This window comes from Condylostylus longicornis, unplaced genomic scaffold (genome assembly GCF_029603195.1).
Source record: "Condylostylus longicornis isolate FDR11 unplaced genomic scaffold, ASM2960319v2 ptg000030l, whole genome shotgun sequence".
NCBI lineage: Eukaryota > Metazoa > Arthropoda > Insecta > Diptera > Dolichopodidae > Condylostylus > Condylostylus longicornis.
Genome location: NW_026577999.1, coordinates 5,102,612 through 5,128,080, shown reverse-complemented (window position 1 = coordinate 5,128,080; position 25,469 = coordinate 5,102,612). Strand labels below are relative to the sequence as shown.

Sequence of the window (25,469 nt, the reverse complement as noted above, 5' to 3'; positions counted from 1 at the left end):
TTAATATTATTTTTCAAAAACAAAAAAAATATATAAAAAAAAATATTTTAATTTAAAATTTAAAGTAGCTGCATGTTAAAAATACATTTAACTAAATTATTATAAACAATTTTGTAGGGCGACATTTGGGTTAATAAAGGGAAATAATGAAGAGATACGAAAATTTTATGCAAATACAATTAAAATATACAAGTTATACAAGTTTCAAGTAAGCGTTAAATTTATTGTATTTATCTACCATATTGGACTATAAAAAATTTTTGTTTTGAAATTGTAGCAAAATAAAGAAGCATGTTTCATTTTTGGAATTAATTCTGGAATTTCTTTTGATTACAATTTAATTTAGAATCCTTCCGAAATTTTTGCTCTTACATTTCAATTTACAAAAGAAAATTGATACACGAATTAATTGTATTTAAATCACGGTAGTTTATTGTTTGTATGTAATGCTCAGGCCCTCGCCCAAATAGCTGCCTGGTAATAAAACCAAATAGTATTTTCCAGGCTCTGTTTTTGTTATCTGTTAGCGAAAATCTTCGCCCTAAAAATGACTTGTATAATGAGTCAGAGAATTGAGTTTCTTATACACATATCTCCCTTTTTCTTTCTCTCATAAGAGAGATCTCTTATAAATAGACACATTTCTTCACAAAAAAATTTAACTAAATTTTATTTACAAGGTCTAGTCTTATAATTAACATAAAACTAACAATATTATTATCGTTGCAGATACACAAGTACTTAGTCTTTAACACTGTTATATCCGTACAACAGCAAATATATTTAGAAGAGAGAAGAAGAAATTTTTAAACATCCATCTCACCTACCGTTTTTCGAGGACATATATTAAAAATTAAATTGTCTTCGCGCTAAATAACAGCTAGACATCATTTTAATTTTTGTTTCATAATTTTTGCTATTTTTGCATTTTAATTAAATTAATTTTTGAAAAATTCATTTAGTGCTTCAGTAATAATATATATTTACATACAATATATTCGAGACTCTATATACAATGTGATATTTATACAAAATATCCTTTGTGATCCATTAATAATATTATAAAAAAAAATAATGAAAGCAAAAGCATAAAAATTAGCTAATTTTTGCACAGTATGATCTGATGTAAAACAATAAACGCGTTCATTTAAAATAATAAAACAAAGGGAACTCATCTTTAAAAAAAAACATAACAGTAATAATGACAATAACAATAATAATTATGAAGCTCACAGTGAAATAAAATCAACTAAGTCAACCGTTTCACAATAAAAATAATAATGATATATAAAAATAATAGTAGTAGTATAACAGTTATTTTATTTAATTGTTGTAAGGATTCACTTGAATCTTATACTATTATAGCTATCATATTTTAGAGTTACTCATAAACAAAAATAAAAAGCCGAATTATAAACGCAGTCATTTTCCCATAATATTAAATTATTGTTGTTATTTTCGTGGTTATTCTTGTTATACAAAATATAGGAGAAGTCAAGAAATAAAAACTACCACGTACTTTATATTACCAGATTTCCTTTTCTTATATAACTTAAATTATTATGCGTTGTCTATGTGTGAGAGGTTTTTAATGTAAGGAATTTTTTTTTTTTAACAACTAACGATAATATAAGGAAATTGTAATATAATAGAGAAATTTATAAATATATATATATATATATATATATGTATAAATGAATACAATGTACTTAAAAACCATTCATAATAAAATTTTATGCTGAGCAAAGCATCGCGTTTTTTTGTTCTTAGTTGGCTTTAGCTATAAGAAAATCGAGGAGAAAAAATAAAGGAAAACCCATTGAGTTTGATATAGACGTTTCTCTTTCTTTTTTCGTGGCGTTTTTCTTTCTCTTTTTTCATTTAATATCTTACTATTACTTAATTTTTTTTTCTGTTTTCATTGGCTTTAAGTCTACATATTCTGAATTCAATAGCCTTTTTTTTTTCTATTTATTCAATATAAATTTTTCGTATTTACTTTGTTTTCATTTTTTTGCTTCTATAAAAATGTTTCATTTTATAAAATGTGTATATTAATTTTGGTTAGATATTTTGTACACATATTATATTTTTAAGCTTTATATTCATTTAAAGTTCAATACAAAGTATGGTGTGTTCATTTAATGGTATAACATATGATGTTATGGAAATGAAATTTTAAAAGTTTTTAGATACACTTCCATTCTGTTTAAAGTTATCGTGCCTCGGAATTCGCAAATTTTAAATTCTCGATGTTTTATATGTATTAATAAAAGTGCGAGCTTCACGAATCCTTTATAAAAAGAAGCTAAACTATTGTTCCGTGGTGAAAGGAGCAATATGAACCAAGATCCTTAAGATACAAGAAATACGAGTGCAATAGGGCGCAAAACCATAGATTTGTAAGCTAGTTTTAATTTTTATTATTTTTTTTGATTTTAATTGGTAATATAGAGCTCAAAAACACAGTGGCCTAACCCTAATTCCCAAAATTTTTGTTTTTTTGTTAAAAATATGTTATAAAATTAGGTCCCAAATTTAATTTTATCGGCAATATTCCGATATTTTTTTTCTTTTTCGTCCTGGGGACCGAGGCCCCTAGGCCCTTCTCACGTCGGCCTATAGCATCTTTTGTGATTTCCACCCCCCTACATTAGCTCTACACCAGGGCTCCTGCCTGACAAACCGCAATATGGCAGCAACATCAAGCTGCGAGATTCTCTCCGGGGCTACAAAGCTCCCCTCGAAGCATCTCAGGCGCAGGCGTGCAACTGCCTCGCGCTCACACAATAAGTGGTCCATGGTTTCGTCCTTTTCCAAGCATAAACGGCAGATTTCGTCCGCCACCCTGCCCATCCTTTTCAGATGAACCCTCGGGAGGCAGTGTGCAGTGAGAACCCTCATAGTCTCAAATCTGCACGTCCAATAATGGCAGGACCCCGTCCTCCCAGTCCCAGAGAAAGCACAATTTTTTTTTTTGGTCTGAACTCAAAATTTATTTTTTTTTGGAGCAACAGTGACCTAACCCGCATTGTGATGAAAATTTTTGGAATGAGGGTTAGGCCACTTTGCCTCTGAGCCCATCAATATGTAAAGTCAAAGCCGGTTTACTATAACGGTTATATCAGTAAGTTCATTAAAAATTTCTTACTACTTTAAATTCTGATTTGTTTTTTCGTTTTTCTTATTTTTTCTTCTACACTATTCATTTTTTCTCATTAAGAGGCTATTATAATATTCTTTTAATAGAAATAATAAAGAAAAAGTAGCTTTTTTTTTCCTTCACTCTCTCTGTCTCTCTCTCACTCTTTCTCTCTCCCTCTCATCTCTGTATACTATAAAAGCTAGCCATTGCCTATGTTATTCTATCCGTTTATTACTATAGTTTTTCATTTCTCCACTTTTTTCTTTTTTATAAATGAAAAATAATCCTTTTGTATATTATATATCTTTTCCGTTTATATCCTTCTTGCGGTAAAGCAAAAAAAAAAGGATAAAAATAAAAAATATGCTTGTTAAATCAGTTGGATACAACTATGTTGTGCCTCATTGTTGTTCAAAAAAAAAATACAAAATAGCAATAATAATGATAATATAGAAAAATAAGCAATAAAATCGCTTTTTATTTCTAAATATTAAACACATAAGAAAATCAAGAAATAAACAGAAAACAATAAAATAACGACAACCCAAAATAACTAAAGCGAAGAATACAAGAATACACAAACAGAGAAAAAAAAAATCCATAAAGAACCAAAAATAAAAAGGATAATGGATATAAAAAGGAAAGAAAAAACTAATAAAATCTTTAGTTATGACCAGTTTATTTCTACATAAACATCTACATCTTATTATTATTCGTATATTCACGATCTATATGTGAGTATGAGTGTATATTTGACACAAAACATAATATAATTTTCTGGTTGATTTTTTTAACAAAAATATTTTCACAAACGATGGATTTATAATATGAAAAGAAAATTATTATATTTTGAAGGAAAAGAAAAATAAAATACTATCAGTAACCAATAAAGGATAAAACAAAGAAAATTATATTTGAAAAAACATAAGCACAAGGAAACAAGAAGAAGAACCAGAAGAAGAAGAAGCAAAACAAAAAAGAATTGTGTTGAAATTGTGAGAAAAATTGTTAGACATAAAAATATTTACAAATATTGTACTCGTACTCTCATATTATTTGATTATACAAACACGCACACACCCACACATTTGCAAGAAATAAGGAAATAATGAAATTAAGAAATTGGAAAATAAAACAAAAAAAAAAACAGAAATTTTACAAAATGCTTAAAGTCAAAACGTTCAAAAGATGATCGTGTGGGTTGTCTTTGTTTTGTTTATGGGTCGGTCATATACTTTCGATGCCAATGGTTTCATAAATTATTTTTTCTTATATTTTCATTTTTGCTCTTGGTACTATCGCTTTTCCTCCCCCTGCCCCCCTTTTATTTCCATTTGGATCAAGGGATAAAGTCATTAAAATATTTTTTTTTTATTTTTTTCTACAATAATATTTTTTTTGTGGTGTTTGTATTGAGAAGAGTTGATTTGAGATGAATATTGTAAGGGAGCAAGGTCAAAATAATTTAAAATTATTAACTATAAAAGAATATTCTATTAATAGATTTTGGGGCTAAATATATAAAATAAATAAATTGTTGGGCCGATTTGTCAATTTTGTTTTTCTCATAATTATTTTATTGCATATTTTTATTTATTTTAATAATATTCAGAATATCTTTCACATATATTATGATAGAGTAAAGAGAAGTACTTGAATATTTTTGATTTTTGACCTATTTTCAATATTTTGAGAAGAAATTGCAATTGCGTTTTTTTTCGATAGCATCTATGGAATTAGATGGCAGAAGCGTGGTGAATAAGGAATTAACAAAAACACAATAGGATATTTATTTTACAGGTATATGTGTGGGTTATTGTAAGACGTTATTGTAAAATAATTTTAAAAAATCGACAGTCTTCCAGTATATTCTTGCACCTATTCGAATAAAAATTTCATATTCTACGGGTTCTACTAAATGAAACTTACACTTCTCTTGTGTAAAGTACAAATTAGTGAAAATTTTAAAAAAGTTTAGCTTTTGGTAACCAGTCCAGATAAATGACTATGCATTTAAGTCATTTATTTAAATGACTATTAAGTTAAAGATTGCCCTTAAATTTTGTATGACATAGCCATTTTGTTAAATAGCAAAAGCTTTCATGGAAGTCGTATGACAGGAAAAATGCGTTGATGAATGGCTTATTTTGTATATTTTTCAAATATTTTAGAAAAGCGTCTACATATCATAATATTTAATAGTGCAGAAAAGCATTTTTACTAATCGCTCTATCCTCTTTCTGCACTATAATTAGCAATTTAACACACACATTTTTTTATCAAATAAAACATAACTTAAAACAAAAAAAAAAATTGCAAGAAAATAAATTGAAAATCACCTTACCTATCCATTTGTCCATCATCCAATGTACCATATGGATGGTCATTTGTTGTTTTATGATGATGACCACCATTACCACTATTACTGCCACCACCACCACCACCGGTATCAATAACTTCACCGCTAGCTAAATCTAATCTTGGTGGACTACCACAATCATAAGTTGGTCGTACTGTAAACCATTGACTATCATGAACATATGTACCATATTGACTTGTTGTAAATGATCCATAAGGGCTATTTGGTGATAAAAGATTAAAATGTGAACTTAATTCATATGGTGGTTGATAACTTGTCCAACTATCAACACTACCAGGTGGTGTAACTGTAGTCGCTTGTTGAAATGTTGCAAATGGTGTTGTTAAATTAGTACCTAAAGTTCCAGATGCTGTTGCAACAGTTGTACTTGCTGTATTTATATAACCAGTTTTACGTGGTGGTTCATGTTTACGCCATTTTGCACGACGATTTTGAAACCATACTTGAACACGACTTTCACTTAAATTTAATTTTAATGCTAATTCTTCTCTAGCAAATACATCCGGATATGGTGCTCTTTCAAAGGCACGTTCCAATTCTTCTAATTGATATGCCGTAAATGTTGTCCTTAAAAGAAAATTTTTTTTTTTTATTTTTAATAAATATCAATAAAATATAAATTTTTTTTTTATTTTATAATAATAAATTACATTAAAATTATTGAAAAAGAAAAAATCTCTTTTAAGTTTATTGAATTCAAGAAAATTGCATTTTCCTATCAGACAGCCATAAAATTATAAAAGAAATATGACGTTAAACATTAAACAAGGAAAATTTAAAGCTTATCGGAAAAGAACATGAGTGTGAAAATCATAATAAATCGATCATTAAATAAATTACACTTTCAACGCACTGATTTATTTTTTAAGTGCCGTAAGATGCATTCAGTTTAACTGTTTCTGCAATATTTTGAACCTTTTGCAATATGAAAAAAAAAAATAAGGTTTTATCAGTTGAAGTATAAATAGGTAATAAATTTTAATAAAATATTTTTTAATGAAAAATTATTACGAAATTAATGATTCTCTCGTTAATACACAGAAGCCAAACAATAGAATTAAATCGCGTCACAACACAAAAAAGGAAGTCCAACTTTATTTTCAGTTTTTCGAACTATCAGCTTGTATATTAAGCCTAACGTAGTTTAGAAATTACTTTCATAGGATCTCTTAGGCTTTCATAGATAAATTTCCAAATTCAGGTTTGCGTTTAATCAATTTTATATGAATAATTAAAAGAGCATACGAAACACAATTATTTTTCTTGCCACAACTCTTTAAAGTACACCAACTTGCATTCATAATAAAACACACCAAATTCAAACAAAGCTTATGTTCACAATAAAAACCTTTCCAATCAAAACTATTTAATCTGTCTATTGATCTGACATCTGACTGCAAATTCCTTTAAAAAAGGACATAATGATAAACGTCATTTGAGAATTTTCTACTTGTTTAAATAAAGTTACGAAAATTTATCATGAAAACTGGAAATTATTAAAAAAATTTCAGGCCACGAGTGTGTTTAGTCCTTAACATTTTACTGTAATGCCCTTTATTACATTTTTTTTTCTCACAACTACCATTTACCACTTGTTGTTTGTTATATATGGTAAAATAAATACCTCTTAATTAATGATGACGATACCATCGGGTACAATTAACATCAACTTATATAACCTTGTGCATACATAAATACACAAAATGTACAGATTTTTAACTTTAACAGTATATATTATATAATTATACAGACTTTAGTGTAATGTTATATAGTGTAGTTTCTGTTTAAAAACAAAAGTCAAGTATAACCTGATTATTATGGGTGAGTATTACTGGGTATTTGTAATTATTGTTAAGAGGTTGTTGTTAACAGCCATTTGCCATAATTATATATACGTATAAGGAAGTATGTATGTATGTACATATTTTTTTATAAAATTTTCATTTTTTATTCTGTTATATTTTTATTGACTGCATTGCATAAAATAAAGGAGGTTATGTGATGGCACCGAATTTCACATGTAGAGTTTTCAGCGGAATCGTGTTTCTCTATGCCTGTTTGTGTGTCTGTCTATTTATAAGTCGGTTTGTGCAGATCAGTATTGTAAAGTTCGTCTGAACGGATTTTCATGAAAATTTATATTTGAATTAACTTTGAGAATTAGACCGTTTGATTAACTTTTGGGATATTTCAAGTCTCAAGAACTTGATGATTGGTTACTTCCGATTTTACATGTTTGACCATATCACATGAAGAAATTTACGGAATTTTTTAAAATTTAATATTTGAGTTCTGTGGAATCAGTACACAAGGAATAGACCTCTACTAAGAACCAAATTTTCATTTTTTTTTACCAAAACCAAAGTCTACTTCCCATCTTTTTTAGAATTTAAAATCAATATTTATTGAAAATATCATAAATTTAGGCAGCATTTTAACAATTGCGATCAGTTATGTGCTGGCCGCATCAGATTTTTTTTTTAATTTTACTTCAGTAAATTATATTGGGAATGAAGAAAGAAATATTTTCTCTCATTTATTTACAAATTACAAATAATTTATTTTTTACATCATTCCACCTATTTTTCTTATTTTTTGAAAAATGATCATGAAATTGTGCAATAATTAATTAAGTTCATTTTTATTTAAAAAATAAAAAAAAAAACAAAAAAAAAAATTGAATTGCCGTGAAAATTAAATTTTAATTACATTATGTTGCTGTTGTAATTTTAAACTAAAAAATTTAAAGAAAATAGAAAGTAATTTTTACTAAAATTTAGTTTAAGAGAAGAGAGTTCTTAAAAGGAAAGAAATGTGATTAAAGACTTTATTCAGAAATATTTATTCGGATTTACTTCATTAAAATTGGAATAGTTTGAATATAGAAATGATTTGACATACTGCTTAGTCCTGTTCTTAACCTGTATGAACTCGCATGTTCTATTACAAATTTATTATTCCACTTGTAATCCTCATAAATTATGGCATTAGACGTAGACTTGTTTTGATACGAGTATAACTTAACGATAAGTGATTGGCGAACATGCAAGAAGAATAGTCCATCCCGTGTAAATGATATGTGTAAGAGCTGCTGTGACAAAGAGGAGAAGGAAATGATAACCAACCTTCTATGCTTGTGTACGATGCCGGCCGAGATATTTTGGGTCTTACTTCTTCGAGCGCGCTACGGATATACCAAATGTAAGCGTTATGAACATGAATCTGTTTTTAAGGGGCTCGGGTTGTTTCGAATGGAAGTCGGAAAAAGAGAGATCCGACGGTACCACAACGGGCCTAGTTGGCCTATGTGTACCCTTCGGGAGCCACGTCAACCTAGCCTTACCAAAGCTAAATAATGTAAAATATTAATATGGAATAAAAAATCTAACAGCCTTCCAATTTCAAATATATTTTGATAGAATCGAGAAAGTGTGCAGCATACGAATAAGATATTTACCGCATAATGACTAAAGCAACTTCCTATTTATATATTTGACGGCTGAATTAAAAATTCAAAAAGGAGTTCTTACTCACTACAGTTTTATTTTAGCAAGAATTATTTTATAAAGACCGCTCCCATTAACATTCTATGAATTTTCAAAATAAATTTAAAATACAATACTTAAATTTTTTATTGTCACTTAGTAAAGTTCCTCGAATAAATATTTGAATTGAATGTATTTGAACATTTCCAAGGGAATTATAAAACACTCATACATAAGATATTGTTATATATATATTGATCGTATATAAATATATGTAAATTAACAATTACATAATATTATAATGAAACCATATTATAATTATTTAAGTTTCATTACAAATTACAATATTTTAAATATTTAATAGTTATAAACTCTTTTGATAAACCATAAATTAAACCGCAAAAGCCAAATAATATTTATTGAAATATTAAAATAATTTTCTCAATAATAAAGGAAAATTTTTTTGGTTTTAATTTCTCTTTGGTTTTTCTTTTTTTTTTTGTCCAATATTTTTGTTGGTAAATATTTTTAAATTTTTTAATATATTAAATTTAAAATTAAAAAATAAATTTGAAAGAAAGCAATATTTGATAAAATTAGAAAATTTTTAATAATTTTTTAAAAATTTGTGTTCTATTTATTTATATGAGAGCCTAGAAGCCGGCTAATTTTGTTAAATTATTCAATTTCTTACATCCGGAATTGACTCAGTTATATATACATTCCTCACTGTAATGCTTTACTTTTAAGACTTTACTTGTAACACTATACACAAGGGCAGTTACATTTGCATATTAAGAAGCATTGTGGTGAAATAGTGCTTCAAAACTAAATTCAATAAGGCTTATATTTTGCGGCTTCCTATTTGACTTTAGGTATCGTTCTATAATTTATGAATAATAACTTTTTCATTTTATTATAAATTTTCAACTTTGTTTTTCACAGACACGGCTAAAAAGTATCCATAAGTTCGAAGAATTTGGTTGTTGCCCCAAAAATCCCTGCGCTCGTCTTTTTTCGGATATTTGACTAGATAAACGCGAATTAAGTTTTCTAATGCATTCTGTTATACATTAATCTTACTTTTTTACTATGGTGTCCCAAGTCGAAATAAAGACCGAAATTTCTTCGATAAGACGCTAGAGCTCTTTGATGTCATCTGAGCAACAAAGTCTATTCTACTACTACTGTCGCAATTGGACATGACAATAGCATTTAATCTTCATTCTATTAATAACTCGAAATTGTGTGCCTTCCATTCAATTTTTTAAACAACTTGTTATTATACAAAATTTTCTGATGACCTAAACTCTGGTTTTTTCCCCTTTGTAGTGCTAGAAAACTGTTCAAATACCAAATCTATAATATTATGATTTATATTTTATATAAATTTTTTGTATCTCCTACTGAATTACCTTTTATACAAAATAAAACTAAGTGAGTTTAAAAAATCATGGTTCTCTTACAAGATTACATTAATTTTTCTTTCCGATTTTCAAAACACTCAATTCTGTTAAATAATCTCCACTTTTATTTCTTTTATAAAATGAAAGATAACTTTTGTAATTTTGTAAAATATTTTTCATCTTCAAAGAGTCTTTTAAATTAAATCTACTAAAAAGAGTCTAAATCCCACATTTCAATTACACTTCTTTATCTTTATTCATTCCTTTCTATATTTCTAATATAGTAGATACTTTATATTTTGTCTTAGCTCTTATCTAAAACCATTAAATTGTTAAAAATCCATGCTGTTTAAAATATTCTTAAACTATTACAACTAGCACTAAATTTAATTTTCAAAAAATCCAGAGTGTAAAACAAAAAGGGAGTAAATAAATAGGTAAAAAAAAAAAATAAAGCAAAAATTAAAAAAAAGTAAAAACAAAAACGGCAAAACGTCTCGTAAGTTTTTTCTAGCAATAAATAAAAATGTCACCTTTTAACTTTTAAAAAACAGTTAAATTGTTTTGAATCCTTGTTAAATACACAACGAAAAAAACCAATTTTATTCCTTTAGTCCTTTTTCATTTCACCATCAATTATAGTGTTAAGTTATTGTGACACAAAGGCAACGAAAAGTAATTTTCTCATTCATAGCGCAACCTTTTAGAATTAATTTAAAAAAAAAAATGGAAAAAAAAAGTATTTGGTTTCTCGACATTTTCTTTTTATAAGGAGAACCCCTTTTATATTTGAAAATCGGACAATAAATGAAATTTAAGTGAAAAAATAAAATCAAAAAAAAATCGAGGATTGTAAAACTATCAATATAAAATGCTTAATGCAATAATATTAATAATGGCAGTTTTGTGTCCTTTTTTGTTTTCGTAATTTTAAAATTAAGTAGCTAAACAGAATGGGTGTATTTTGACTATAAAATTTTGATTACAATGCAATAACTCAATAAAAATGAGTTATTTTTTATTAATTACACACAAACAAATTATCAGGATACTATTATGACAGTATTATTCCATAAAAAATCACAATAATTAAAAATTTACGCCCAAATTTATGCAATTTTACATAAACTTACAATTATTTTACTAATTCTATGTAGCTAGCTACAAAGTTCAGCAAAAATTCTAGAATATTTCATATTAGATTTAAAAATTTCTTCCGGCATTGAGCAGATAGTTATTAGAACTTTTATTTTAAATTTTAAGGTAGTAAATGAAAAATATTTTTAACTACAATATAGCTAGATTGATTTTCTGCCTTTTAACGCATAAATTTACAAAATAGTATTAAAAAAGTTTTGATTTTAGATTTTAATTAATACGTAAAAAGATCTTAAGGTTTCAGTTTCTTAAGATTTTTCTCCTTTTAACTTAATATTTTCTTGTTATTTTTTTTAACATGATATCTAAAGTATTAAAAAAAAAAAAATTTATGAAAACATAGCTACGTATAAAATTTAAAAATTGTTCTTTATGAGTTTTTAAAACAAAATATTGAAAATTTTTAGTAGGTTGTTGAACAAGTTATTTGAAACTCGTAATTAAAATCTAGTTTTATGAAAAATTTTGAGTAAAAAATAAAATAAAATTATATAAATAAAATTGTAAGGGTGGAGGAGGCACAAGATCCCGAGTTTTCCTATTGAAATGGACTACATTTTGCCAGTGGTAGAAATTTTTCTGCAAGAACACATTAATCTGTTGTTTAAAAGCATGATTATGACTAGAAAATATAAATTATGACTAGAAACAAAAATAACTAGAAAATTTTCATTTACAACATTTAGACTGCGGCGCAAATGTGAAGGAAACTCAAAAATATCATGCGGAATAAATTTACAACTCGCATTCAAAAGAGAAGAGAAATACAACGATTTATAATATTCTCATTTACAAAACGCTATTGGATATAAACGCTTATTACATAATAAGCTAGTAGGTATACGAAAAAATTTGAGATTTTTATATAACAAACTCAAAATTTCTTACAATGCTATAAAGAAAACTATATAACAAATATTAAAACAATAATTTATTACGTATAAATCTTTTCATAATATCTAATTGCCAATTTCAAGCTCAATTGATTATAATAGTCGGATTACTTGTTAATTTTCAAAAGAAACAATGCAAAAAAATAAATTTTCAATAAAAAATTAAATGAATAACTTTAATAGCTATACACACTGTTCCATATAATGTATAAATACACATACATATATACATATTTCATGATGTAACTCTACACTTATTTTGTAGAAAGAAAACTTTATTAAAAAATTCTCAATTTACTTTATTATTGAGTATATCTTGTATATTATAGAGAATTACTTAAATCTCTATATATATATACGAGTATGCATGTATTTTGTTGAATATTCGACTAAAATTTTAAAAATCATGTAGATTAAAGTCTTAAAACAATTATAAGGTAAAGTTTTAAAGAAATAGAACATTATTTTTCCAATATGGTTTGCAAAAAAATATTTTGTATGAACAAAGAAAAATAACAATTTTCAAAATGTCTGAAATAGTTTTGAACTTGAATTTCTACTAAAATAATTCTAAAACTTGCGAAATAACAGTGGTTGTGTGAACTATATAAGCGTATTAAAATATGTGGGTGGAACTTTTGTCGTGTTGTACACGCGAGAGTAAAAACTAAGAAGACTAAATAAAAACTCTTTTACTTGTTGCTATAATTTACACGTCAATAACTGAAAAGATTTTTCCACTTTTATTTAATTCAAGAAAAATTATATTGGAAAATATTTTATTCTCACAAGATTTTGTCCTCTCCCCTCGCGTAATAGAATAGCTCGACTAAGAGGATATTTTGTGCTTTGTGGTCCCGTCTATGTGAGTGATATTTCCAGACTCTGAAAAATTCTATATCTATATTACATACACGCTTAGCAATAACACCTTAGAAAAGAACACTAAGCTCCATCCAAAGCACTTCATCCACAAGCGAGTCACAACGTTACATTTACACAATAGATGCTCTCTCGTTTCACAATCCTCTAGGTATAGAGACGGCACAGCCCATTCCCCACTTTGACCATCTTTTTCAGATAAATCAATGAGAGAAGGTGTTCAATAAGCACTGCAACTAATCAAATCTGAATAACCCTTCAAGTATTTTCTAGTACGCAATAACACTTATTGAAATACACCAAGTGAAAACTGCCACCACCCTTCACTTTATTAGCCTTATAGCTTTTTCATCACAGGAAACATTATATAACAAAGCACTAAAATAAAATGAAACTTTCCAAAATTTTTGTAAAATTTTCGGTTTGAAATAATATTTCGTATTGTCAACTATAGTACCAAATATTATTTGGAAAGATTTGTAATGCCGTTTCACATGTAACGTTTCAAACACCCGACTCCTAACACTGTTAAAAATTATTCAGCCACTCATTAAATTTAATTCATAATCAACAACTTTAATGTGAGCTGCCATATACTCGTACCTATATAGGTATCATAAAGAATTATTAAAAAATTTTCATAACTTCAAAATTTACTTTTCATATTAAGAAAATTAAAAAATCTTGAATTATAACCATAGTTGACTGATGGTGTTTTCGGTGCTTTTATTCATTTCTTTTTATTGTTTACCCTATTAAAATAAATTTATTTTAGACATTTTAATTGAGAAAATTGTTATCATTTAATAAAAAATAACATTTAGTGTAAAACTACGACTTATATGTTTACACAATGAAATTGTAAAGCTATTAAAATTTAAGACAACTATTTTTTGTCTTTTATAAAATATGACTTTATCATTTATGTTGATCTGTCTATATATATATATGTATATATATTTATATAATATACAAAAAAGAAAGATATCTGTGTCCCGACTTAATAAAAATGCTTTCAAAATTTTTTCAAATATCACATCATAACTAAAATTTTTTAGTTTTTCAAATTAGAATTAAAATACAACACTATTTGTATATGAACAATATTCTATAGGTACTTGTAGCCTAGTCAGCGACGGATCTATCATATGTATGCAAAGTAATAATTTGCAATGGGCGCCGCAAAACAGGGACGCCATTCAAAATTTTAAAAAAAAACTAAGTTTAAAAAATAAAAATTGTTTCTAAATTTTGCCATCTCTATTTACATATTTATTAACTCATTAACATGAACCTACATATATACAAACATAGAAGCGCAATTTTTGAAAACCGCGTAGGGTACCGAACAAGTTAGAACCGGACCTGGATCTAGTATACATGCATTTATTTTCACTGTATAAAAACTTATTTTTTATATCAGAGCACAATTTTAAGAAAGAAAGCACAATATAATAAAGAAATTTAAGCAAAAAGGAATTATTCTCTTACGATATTGTACTACAAGTACCAACCATATCAACTAGAAGTACCAGCCATTTGTGATATTATTTTATTAAATGATTTCCTAAATTGTTCTACATATACACAATATAACAGACATCATGAACTAAAATTTAACAACTATGTTTACATTAAGTATGCTTGTACATTATTATGTATGTATACTCTATTTTGTATGTATGTATACTGTAATATATTTTTTAAAACATAGAAGCACGGAAAAGCTTTAAATTTAAGTGAAAATTTTATTACAATTTTAATGGTTGTATAAAATAATATAAACAAGAATGTTTTGCTTTCTTTTTATAGACCATTTTTGCTACTTTTTATTACACATACATAGTTCCATTTCTTGGTCCTAAACAAAATTTATATTACTTAGTGTGATTTTGGTATAGTTCCAAACAAAAAAAAATTTAAATGGGAATACAAACAGAGTGTGCCTGTAGTGACGCTTTAATATTTACTACTTTGCTCCTTTAGAAAAAAAAAACTATTGAATAATAGACCTCTAGTGCAACAGCTCAAGAAGTTGGCGGACTTTATTGAAAATAAGGTATATAATGTTGGCTGTGTTAGATGTAATGGTACGTGGTGCTATAGGCTATGTAAAAAGCACTTATCGAACATCGTAGCGCCTTTAGTTCAAAAACAAAGATTCAAAAAGCCTGATTTGTGTCCTTTAATTTCAGATATAACACTTTCAACTACCAAGGATATTTGCCAATTATCCACCAATTCGTCTTTTAGAATTAACTGGATCGTACAACTTTAATAAAGTCTGCCAAAAAAAAATTGCCTTTAAAAGCCTACCTCCTAACCTGTTTGCGACAGAAATCTATTATGAAACGATTTCTAAAAAGGAAAATTACATTACTAAAAAGGATCTACATGATGGAATATGACAATGCATGGTACAAATCTACACGGTGGTCATCAGGGACACTCTACAAATGTAAAGGAGTATTGAAGCTTTCCTCAATGGATATGTTTGTAACAAGTGTTACATAAAAATAAAAATTACGTATTTCATATGAAAGCTAAGAATATTTAAAAAATATGAAAAATTTGTATTAATATGAGCTTGTTCATAATTCATTATAATTTATCAATCTTGATGCAAAATAGATATGTTTGGAGTTGCCAATATAATTGAACAAATATTTTAGCAAACTCCAATGGCTTTAATATTTCTCCATGATCTAGGTTATGAAATGCCTTCTTACATAACAGAATTAACGTTTCATTTATACAAACTATAGCTGTACTCAATTACTTGCTTTAACTTTCTCGTTTCTTTACTATATATCTGTATACTAGTTTCGCACATATAAAACTCATGTTACAGGCTTATAATACTTATGATATACGAGTTTTTATTTTACATTTACAAAATATTTAAATCTACATATATGAGTAAATTTCTTTTATATTATTAAGTTGAGTACATTTTAAAATATAAAAATGTTATATTGGTAGACAAACTATTTTAAACATGATCCTTCAAAAAATTTTTTTTTGATTTCATAGCAACAAAGGTTATATGTTAATATAAAAATGTTTGTATGTTTTATAAGAAAATTACCATTTAACTATGTATGTACATTGCTATTACACAGAAACTTTGAAGTATTGCAAAGAAATATTTTAGAGAAGAAAACTAATTTTATTCCCTCTTCAAAATGATTTCCAGTCCAATAAAATAAAATGCTCTTAAAAAAATAATATATAGGTAAATTCCATGTCAATTTTTCCATATATCAAATATGTGTATGAGGATATTAAATCCATGTACATAATATAGACATACATACATACATAGAAAAATATTTTTAAAAATAAAATATTAAATATGTATGTACCTAACTTACTGTTCCTGGATCCTATCTGATTTTTATTTGTATTTTTCTCTCTTAAAAAAAAATTTTTTTTTCGTATTAAAAATGATCTCTTTTTAAAAATAAAATTACTTTTCTTTAAAAAGGGAAATATTTCTCTCTCAATTATATTTTATAAATGGGGTACCTATACAATTTGTAAATTATTTTGACGTAACTCGTGACATCTAAAAATGTAGAAACATACAAGATATATAGGGTGATAGAAATTCTAAACAGGTATGCTACAAAAGCAGGCTCACCTTCTATATTGAAAAACGTATTGCTTAATGAATTGTTGCAATTTAGAGAACTTCCCTTGAATCTTATACGAGAAATTTAATCAGATTCTTTAAAATCAGGAATCTTTTTGCTAATACTATGAAAATATTAAGCAAATTTTTGGTTCTTTTACAACTATTTTGAACAAATTCTTCTTTTTAAATGATAGAACGCACTTTTTGAGCGCCTATACAATGAATCAATGTAAATAATTGGGGATTGGATCTTCAAAACAACATTGGCCGTCGCGAAAGTTTTCACGAAAAACCACTCATTTTTTTGAGTATTTTTTTTTGAGTGAAATTTTTTGAGTGATTTATTAGAGACGATTCTAATGTTAAAAAAAATTATTATTGAGCACTTTTTCTAATATTTGTTTTAAATAATTTTTTTTTTGTAGGCCTCTTATGGACGAAAATCTTGATTAACATTCTTGAGTGATTTATTACAAATAAAATTTTTAAGTGATTTCTATACTAACAATTGGATTTTCAGAAAAACACTCATTTTCTTGTAATTCACTCAACTCGAAACATTAAAATGGCACACTACTAGTAAAACAATTATAATTAACTAGAAAACACTCTGTATTCGTGTATATGATAGATTTATGATCTAAATTAAATTTATGTTACAATAAAGTAGTTAACTTAATATACATATTGTACCTACACTATATTGTAAGATTAGACAACGCTTTTACTTATTTATTATGCAAAATATTTTAATAAATTTTATAGTAACAAGAAGAAAAAACAATAATATTTTCATTTTATAATAAAAAGATGAAAAATGATATTTTCTTTTTAATTGAACCTAAAATTGTTCCAGAATTTAATTGGGGACAAAAATTGGTTTGTGTTGTGATAAACAGAATTTTGTGAGCTGAAAATCCAGTCTTATCCATTATTAATAATTTCTGACTTCCTAAAACATATTAATAGAAACGATGTTATACACTGTTTAATAATAGCTTAAATTTCTAGTTTCTAGCTATTCTTTAAGTACTCATTATTTTAAACTAGTTCTCTTCAATATTTTCAATTAAAATTTTCCTTAAGTTATCACAATAAAAATTTTTTTAAAAATTTTCAATTAAAAAATGAAATTTTGTTTTGAAAACATTGAAAATTTTAAGAAATTTTTTGAATCAAGAATATTTTTGAACTGCATACACAATTAATTAAAGCATCTCGATTAATTACTCATTATTTTACATAATTTAATTTTAAAAATTTAATTATATAATTAAGAATTAAGATAACAATTTCTATTTTTCATAACAATTTATTTCCCTATATATTCCTTTAAAGGATTTACGGTATTAGCTGAAGAATAATAAAATTTTAAATTTTTTTCATAAGGGCATTATACGAACATTGAATAACATTAAAATGAATTTAATTATTCATTAGAAATTAATATTCACGTGATATACGTACAAATTCAAAATAAATATAACAATATTATTCTCCAAAATTATAAACCCAAGTGTCTATAACATCAAATAATTTAAATTTTCTAAAATTGACTATATTTAAATAATTTATGTGTACTAGACTTTGGAAATAATATGGAAATGAGTCCATTTGTTAAAATAATATGATCCTTATACACGATAAAACCTTATAATTACAAAATTTTAATAACTTTATTCCCAAAATTTCAATATATTATAAGAACGTATAGAACGTATATATTAGACTGGGTTAACGTGTATGTTCTACTTAAATATAATAAACAAAGTAAAATGTTTGTGTATACTTGTTTCTTATTCTTGTAATTCGTGAGCATAAATATTATTTTAATGTGCGTATAATTGATTATCCTTTTATGATAAACTATATAATATTAAATATAATTGTAATGAAATTAATATAATTTTCTCTAAATTACTTCCAATATATATATATATATATATGTGTAATAATTAATATTATGTATATCAGTACGTAACAGGATTTTGTTGTTTTCCACACGTAACACGTTGACATAAATTTCCGATCCATCAATCAATTTCATCAAAAACACAACATCGGAATAATTAATACGTGCGTAATATATTTTATAGAATTTAATTATATAAATTAAAGTTTGGATTATTTATAACAACATTATTGAATTTGTGTTATTACTATAACACCTTTTTAACATAAATTTGAAGATATTAAAGCTTATGCTACATAAAAATTTATAATTTATTCTAGAAAATAATAAATACGAGCTATATGAGAGAAATTGTGCTACTGTAAGAGAATTGTGAGGGAAATAATTATGTGTGAAATGGATTTTACTTTTCTAAGTTTGAGCCTTAAAAGTGTTCTAGATTCACTTTGTTTTGAATTACAGAATTACAAAAAAAAAAGCCTAAAAAAATTACATTGAAATTTCAAATTTGTAAAAGAAAGTTAAGTAAAATGGCAAAAAAAAATCTCTTTTTTGCAAACATTCTCAATCCTTTTTTCTATTTTTTTTTTTCAAATATCGAGAAAGTAAAAACTTTCTGAGCATCCTTTATCCTTTTTGCAAAAAGAAAAAATTTTTTTATAACTAAAATAATTTTTAAACTATGCATTTGCAAGAATAATACTAAAACAGTTATAAGCACAAGAACAAACTGAAAAAAAACAAAATAAATTCCATTTTCACAACGTCCTTTGGAATACCGTTGGTTTTTCTTTTTACTTGGGAACAATGTGTTATATAGATTTTAATACAAATATTTCATATATAAAGAATTAATTAAGAAATTGTTTGCATTAATTTTTCTTATTGCCTACATACAAATAATTAATTGGCAAGGCAAAGGAATCAAAAAGTAGTCGAAAATTCATTGACTGTTAAAGTCTCAAAAAAGGAAGAAAAAATTTTTCAAAATCCGCTTTCTATTAAAAGATTTTTAAAAGACCAATACAAAAGAGGAATTCTTGCATAATTTTTTAGTCAAAACGAATTTGTATTTATAGAAACGGGCCACGAGTTCCGATTTAATTACCCGAAAATTAACCCGGTAACAAACAATAGACAATATTTCTTCGCTGACGTCTTCAAGACGTTTGAGGGGAGTATATATTTAATTTCTTCACTAGCTTAATTAAAATAGTTGAAACAGAAAATTTAAATTTCATTGTAAAAGTCACTTAAAATATTATGTTAATTAGAAGTTTTTTGAAGCCCTATTCAAATTACCATGAGAATAACGGTAAACCATCTTACTGATTTAAATCTTCTCATCTTATTTACAATGCTGTTTAGCTTTGATTAATTTTCGGTATCCCATGCATTTAAATTATGCTAGATCAGTTCAATGACAATAGTCTTCCTGTATTGTAAACGAAAATTTTTTTCATACCTCCAAAGCTCCAAAATTTTATTCCGTTCTTATGAAGAAATAAGATTTTCTCTTACTCATCAAAAAACTGGAGTTTTTCTTACTTCTCTTGATAAGTACTTTTTTTACCGACCGTATTGTGTAAACAATAGGTAGGTTATGTGATGGCAACAAATTTTGCATATCGAGTTTTCGGTGGGAACGTACTTCTCCATAGTAGGGAAGTGTAAATAAACTATTTTTAGCAACCTGTCGGTCTGTCGGTCTGTCGGTCTGTCCGTCTGTCGGTCTGTGTGTGCACGCGTGTATCTCAAGTTCGGCTGAACCGATTTTGATGAAATTTTATATGTAAGTTTGTTTCCACCATGGCACGGATCGATCAACTTTTGGTATATATCAGGCCTCGGGAACTGCACTTTTTAGCGGGCCTGTTTTACATTTTTGAGCATATTGAAGAACATATTCAACCGATTTACTTGAAATTTCATATATGAATTCCTCATATTAAAGCAATGAACATATAACTTTTTTGGAAAGATCAGGGCTCGAAAACTGATCTGCGGGCCGATTTTACATTTTTCACCATATCTACGGAACGAATTGATGGAGTTTCTTGAAATTTGATATTTGAGTTCTGGTTGTTACCGAAACTAACTGGCGAGCATTTCAGGGAATTCGGGTAGCACAAAGCAAAACTCTACTAAGAGCCAAATTTACATTTTTCTAGGTATGTTAACTATAAGCTTACTAATGTTCTAAAAATTGGAAAGAAGTATTTAACAGACATTTTTATAATATTCTGTAACACTTTCACTTAACTAGACAATACACATTGCGGTCGGTTATGTGCTGACCACATCAGATTTTTTTTCATTAAAATCAAAATTTTTGTCGCTTTCTTCTTATTTCTACATGCATATAACATTAAAAAACAAATTTGTTGAATAGAGAGTTTTACTTTTAAAATTAAAATATCATAACTTTATGATTTTTCTATTCATGTAACAAAAATTCAACAGAAACTGTTAACATTTCACAAAAAAAAGAAAGAAGAAAAAAAAAATTATAAATCTTCTTGACTTTTCAATATAATGTACGTTTTAGGGATAACGAGCAATAAAATTATTTTAAAACCACAGACAAAAAATCCTTTGTATTTTTTGTTTTTTTGGAGAAAAAAGAAGAAAAATTAAAGTAAACGATGGGAGAAAAAAAAATTGAAAAACTTGATTTGTTGTCTTTTTTATTAAAAACTTTCTTAAAACTTTGACATTTTCTTAAACTTATGAAATTTTCCTCACTAATACTATACTCTAGAGAAAAAAAACAAAAAGGATTAAAATAGAAAAAAAAAAACAAATTTTTATTTAAAATAATTTTTTGAACAGAGAAGTGAAATGCATATAAAAGTCCTGATGTGCTCAAACTCAAAAATAAATCTTTTCAAAATTTTTGTTAAAAAAAAATTATTGCATATTTATGGGCGCATTGAATGCTTAAGGACATTTAAATTTCTCTTATACATTCATTTTACATTGCCTCAGTTAGAAAAAAACAAGAGGCTACTAATCGGCTTGAAAATTTTATTTCGAAGAATTTTTGAAATTTCTTTCTTCTTCTTCTTCTGCGTATCCACTTACTGGATGTTTGCGACTACATTTCTATATGCCTCCCTGTCTTGCGCAACATGTACCAGCTCTTCTACTGTTCATATGCCAGTCCATTGTCTGATGTTTCTGAGCCAAGACACCTGCTTTCTTCCCACACGCCTTCTTCCCTCAATTTTGCCTTGCAAAATCAGCTGCAGTATGAAATATTTGTCGTTACGCATTAAATGACCGAGAAATGTTGTTTTTCTGTGTTTTATTGTTAGTAATAATTCTCGGTCATTATTTACTCTTCTTAAGACCTCTTCATTTGTAACTCTATCTATCCATGGGATTTTTAACATCTTACGGTATATCCACATCTCGAAGGCTTCTAGCTTATTCATTGTTGATATTTTTAGTGTCCAAGCTTCCATTCCATAGAGGAGAATTGACCACACGTAGCATTTTACAAATCGAATACGGTTGTGGAGATGTATATCCCGATTGCAAAATATATTTTGGTACTTTATAAAAGAGCTGCACGCGTATTCAATTCGGCATTTTGTTTCCATATCTGAATTCCAGTCTTCGTTTAACCAACATCCCAGATACTTAAAACTTGAAACTCTTTCGATATTTTGGACATTCACGGTTAAAACTAGATTATTAAATGTGTTGGTCCTGGATATAACCATGAATTTGGTTTTAGAAATATTCATATTTAAACCGAAGAGCATACTGTGATCATTTACTGAGTTTAAAAGTTGTTGTAGTTCAGTAATACTGCCAGCAATCAAGGTGGTATCGTCTGCATATCGTATATTGTTAATATTTACTCCATTTACTTTTATACCAACATCTACGCTATCAGCTACTTCTTCGAATATCTTTTCAGAGTATAGGTTAAAAAGTAAAGGCGATAATATGCAACGTTGCCTCACTCCTCTTTTTATTTCTATCTCATCGGTGGTGAAATCTCTCGTAACAACTTGAGCTTTTTGGTTCCAGTATAAGTTTTTGATACACCGAATCTCTTTTTCATCCAGATCTATTTTATTCAAAACCTCCATTAATTTGTCGTGTTGCACGCAGTCGAAAGCTTTTTCGTAGTCAATGAAGCATATAAAAATGTCTCTATGAACATCGCGGCAGTTCTGAATTAATATTCTTTCTTCTTTTTTTTTATCAATAAAAATAAATAAGAAATTTCTTTATCAATAAAAATTTCAAATTAAAAATAAACCAGTAGTACCTACTCCTATAGAAAATTTAATATTGTACACCTGGAATACTCCAAAATGGTGCTCGTTCCAGTCCATTATTTTATATGTATCCAAAAAATGAAATTTTGTCTACCTAAAATCCTTCGTTACAAAAATTAGTAAGAAAAAGAAGCAATTATAAATTCTGTGCCAGTTTAATAGCCATACCACATAATTTTGCAAATATCATTAAAATCTTACATATTTTAACAAAAATTCTAAAGAAATTCAAATCTCTACCTAAAACACCATGACACAATTAAAACAAAATATTTTCTGTGATGGAAACACTTCTATTGGAAAGCAAACTGGGAAAAATACCAAAAATACAAATTTTTACTTTAAAAGAAAGAAATTTATTTATAATTTCCTTTTTTTTCAAATATATATATATATATACTTGATATTGTACTTGTATTACAGTTCGTATTAATGTACAAACTTAACACGTGTCTATGCAATTATGTATATTTGTACATGTGCCAATGTAAAATACACCAAAATTTACCCAGGATTGTTATTTGGAAGTTTGTATATGTAATTTATAATTTTATCCTTATATTATACTTTGTTATGTACATAGGTGGTTATATAGGTAATTTTCTTTTAAAATATTTTAATTTAATGTTATCGATGTTTAGACAGGTGGACGTGATGCTGATTTCTATTTTAAAACGTAAAAACTTTTTGATAGAAATTTTTAAATATTTCATTTAAATTTGAATTATTAATTTCGAATACAAAGAGACACAGAAATTTTAAGAATGAATTTACTTTAAGTAAATGTAATGAATTTTCGTAAAATAAACCAATAAAAAAATTAATTTGGTTTGCTAAAAAATGTCTTCAGAATTTAATTGTTTTTAAGATGAATAATATTTGGAAACATTCTCAGAATTTGAAGTAACATGGACACCAATTTTGAAACGTGTCATTGAGCAACAAATTACAGATTTCAGTTTTTAAATGAATAGATTAAAATCTTGCGCGGTCGTATCTTTATGGGATCTTTTTAATGATTTTTATAGCAGGTACTCGATTTTAGTAATTCACAATGCAGATCAATGTACAGTAGAAATATCCGGCTGAAATTTCTAGCTCTGCTTTTGTTTGAAAACTCTTTGTAATACAAAAGTCAAATCAACTGATCGTGAGTAATAGAATTCGATTCTGCGGAAGACTTATACACAGACTGTGTCTCTTGTATACTATTGTAGAGATCGTCATAAGTCGGTAATTATATGGAAATAATGTTCACAGCTCAAAAGGTTTCGAAATTTTTAGTATAGCTCCGTTACTACGTCAGGTAGATACATAATTAAAAATAATTTACGGAGCTCAGGATTGCCTTTCTAATTAATATCAGAATTTTCGTTACAATCTTTTCTAGTTTCCGAAAGACATAACTTAAAAGTCATGAAATTATATTGAATCCAATATGAATTCAAATTTAAAAATATAAGAAATTGTATGCTAATGTACGTTAAGTCTTTCCCAGTAATTCGGACCACAAATCATAAATTTTATTGTATGAGTACCAGATTTACAAATAACAATAAAAATTTTACTATAAAAACAAAGGGTCAATCTCAAAACTTCACTTTTTTTTAATAAAATTGTAAATTTAAAAATTTTACTTTTTCTTTTCATTCTCTTGCGAATTTTAGAAATACTTTTTATTTCACTTGTGCCCACAAAACAACATCCTCTTTTTTTGTTTTTTATTTTAACAAATCTTACATTCCATTTTATTTGAGGCAATGCTATAAAACTTTTATTTACAACAAAATTATATGAACGTCATTAAAATAACAGAACAGAGATAAATTATACATAAAGGGTTACAAATATTTAACATATAGTGCTATTGTACATACGAGTATAAACTGTTATTGTACATACCAACTATATACATTTGGTTAAATTTATGTTATCCTTGTAATTTTTTATTAATGGCCAATATAAAAATATTTAGTTGGAAAATAAAAGAAAATAATCCTATTACCAAATGATAACGCGAACAGTTGTAATAAATAATTTTTTTTTTTTTTCGTTTTTTATTTTACACTTTTACTTGAAATTATTCCTTATCGCATTTACAACATTTTAATATGCCATACTCAAATATATTTCAAAAGGATCAGTAATTGCTTTTCTCTCTTCTGTTTTGAGAAAATTTTAAATTTCAGCTCATTAAATGTGAGCTCATTGGTACCTTAATTGTATTAACGTGTCTTAAAAATTAAAATAAAAATAAAAGAAAAATGGAAAGAGGA

The 25,469-nt window shown here is 26.7% G+C and overlaps 1 protein-coding gene across 1 annotated transcript in view; it reads right to left on the bottom strand.

Annotated features, from left to right (window-relative positions):
- Positions 1-25,469, bottom strand: part of LOC129607935 (transcription factor mef2A) — a 43,453-nt gene that overhangs the window by 1,129 nt on the left and 16,855 nt on the right. Inside the window, exon 2 of the mRNA XM_055519201.1 lies at positions 5,490-6,092. Coding sequence (XP_055375176.1) covers positions 5,490-6,092 — 603 coding nt within the window. The remainder of the gene's footprint in view (positions 1-5,489; positions 6,093-25,469) is intronic.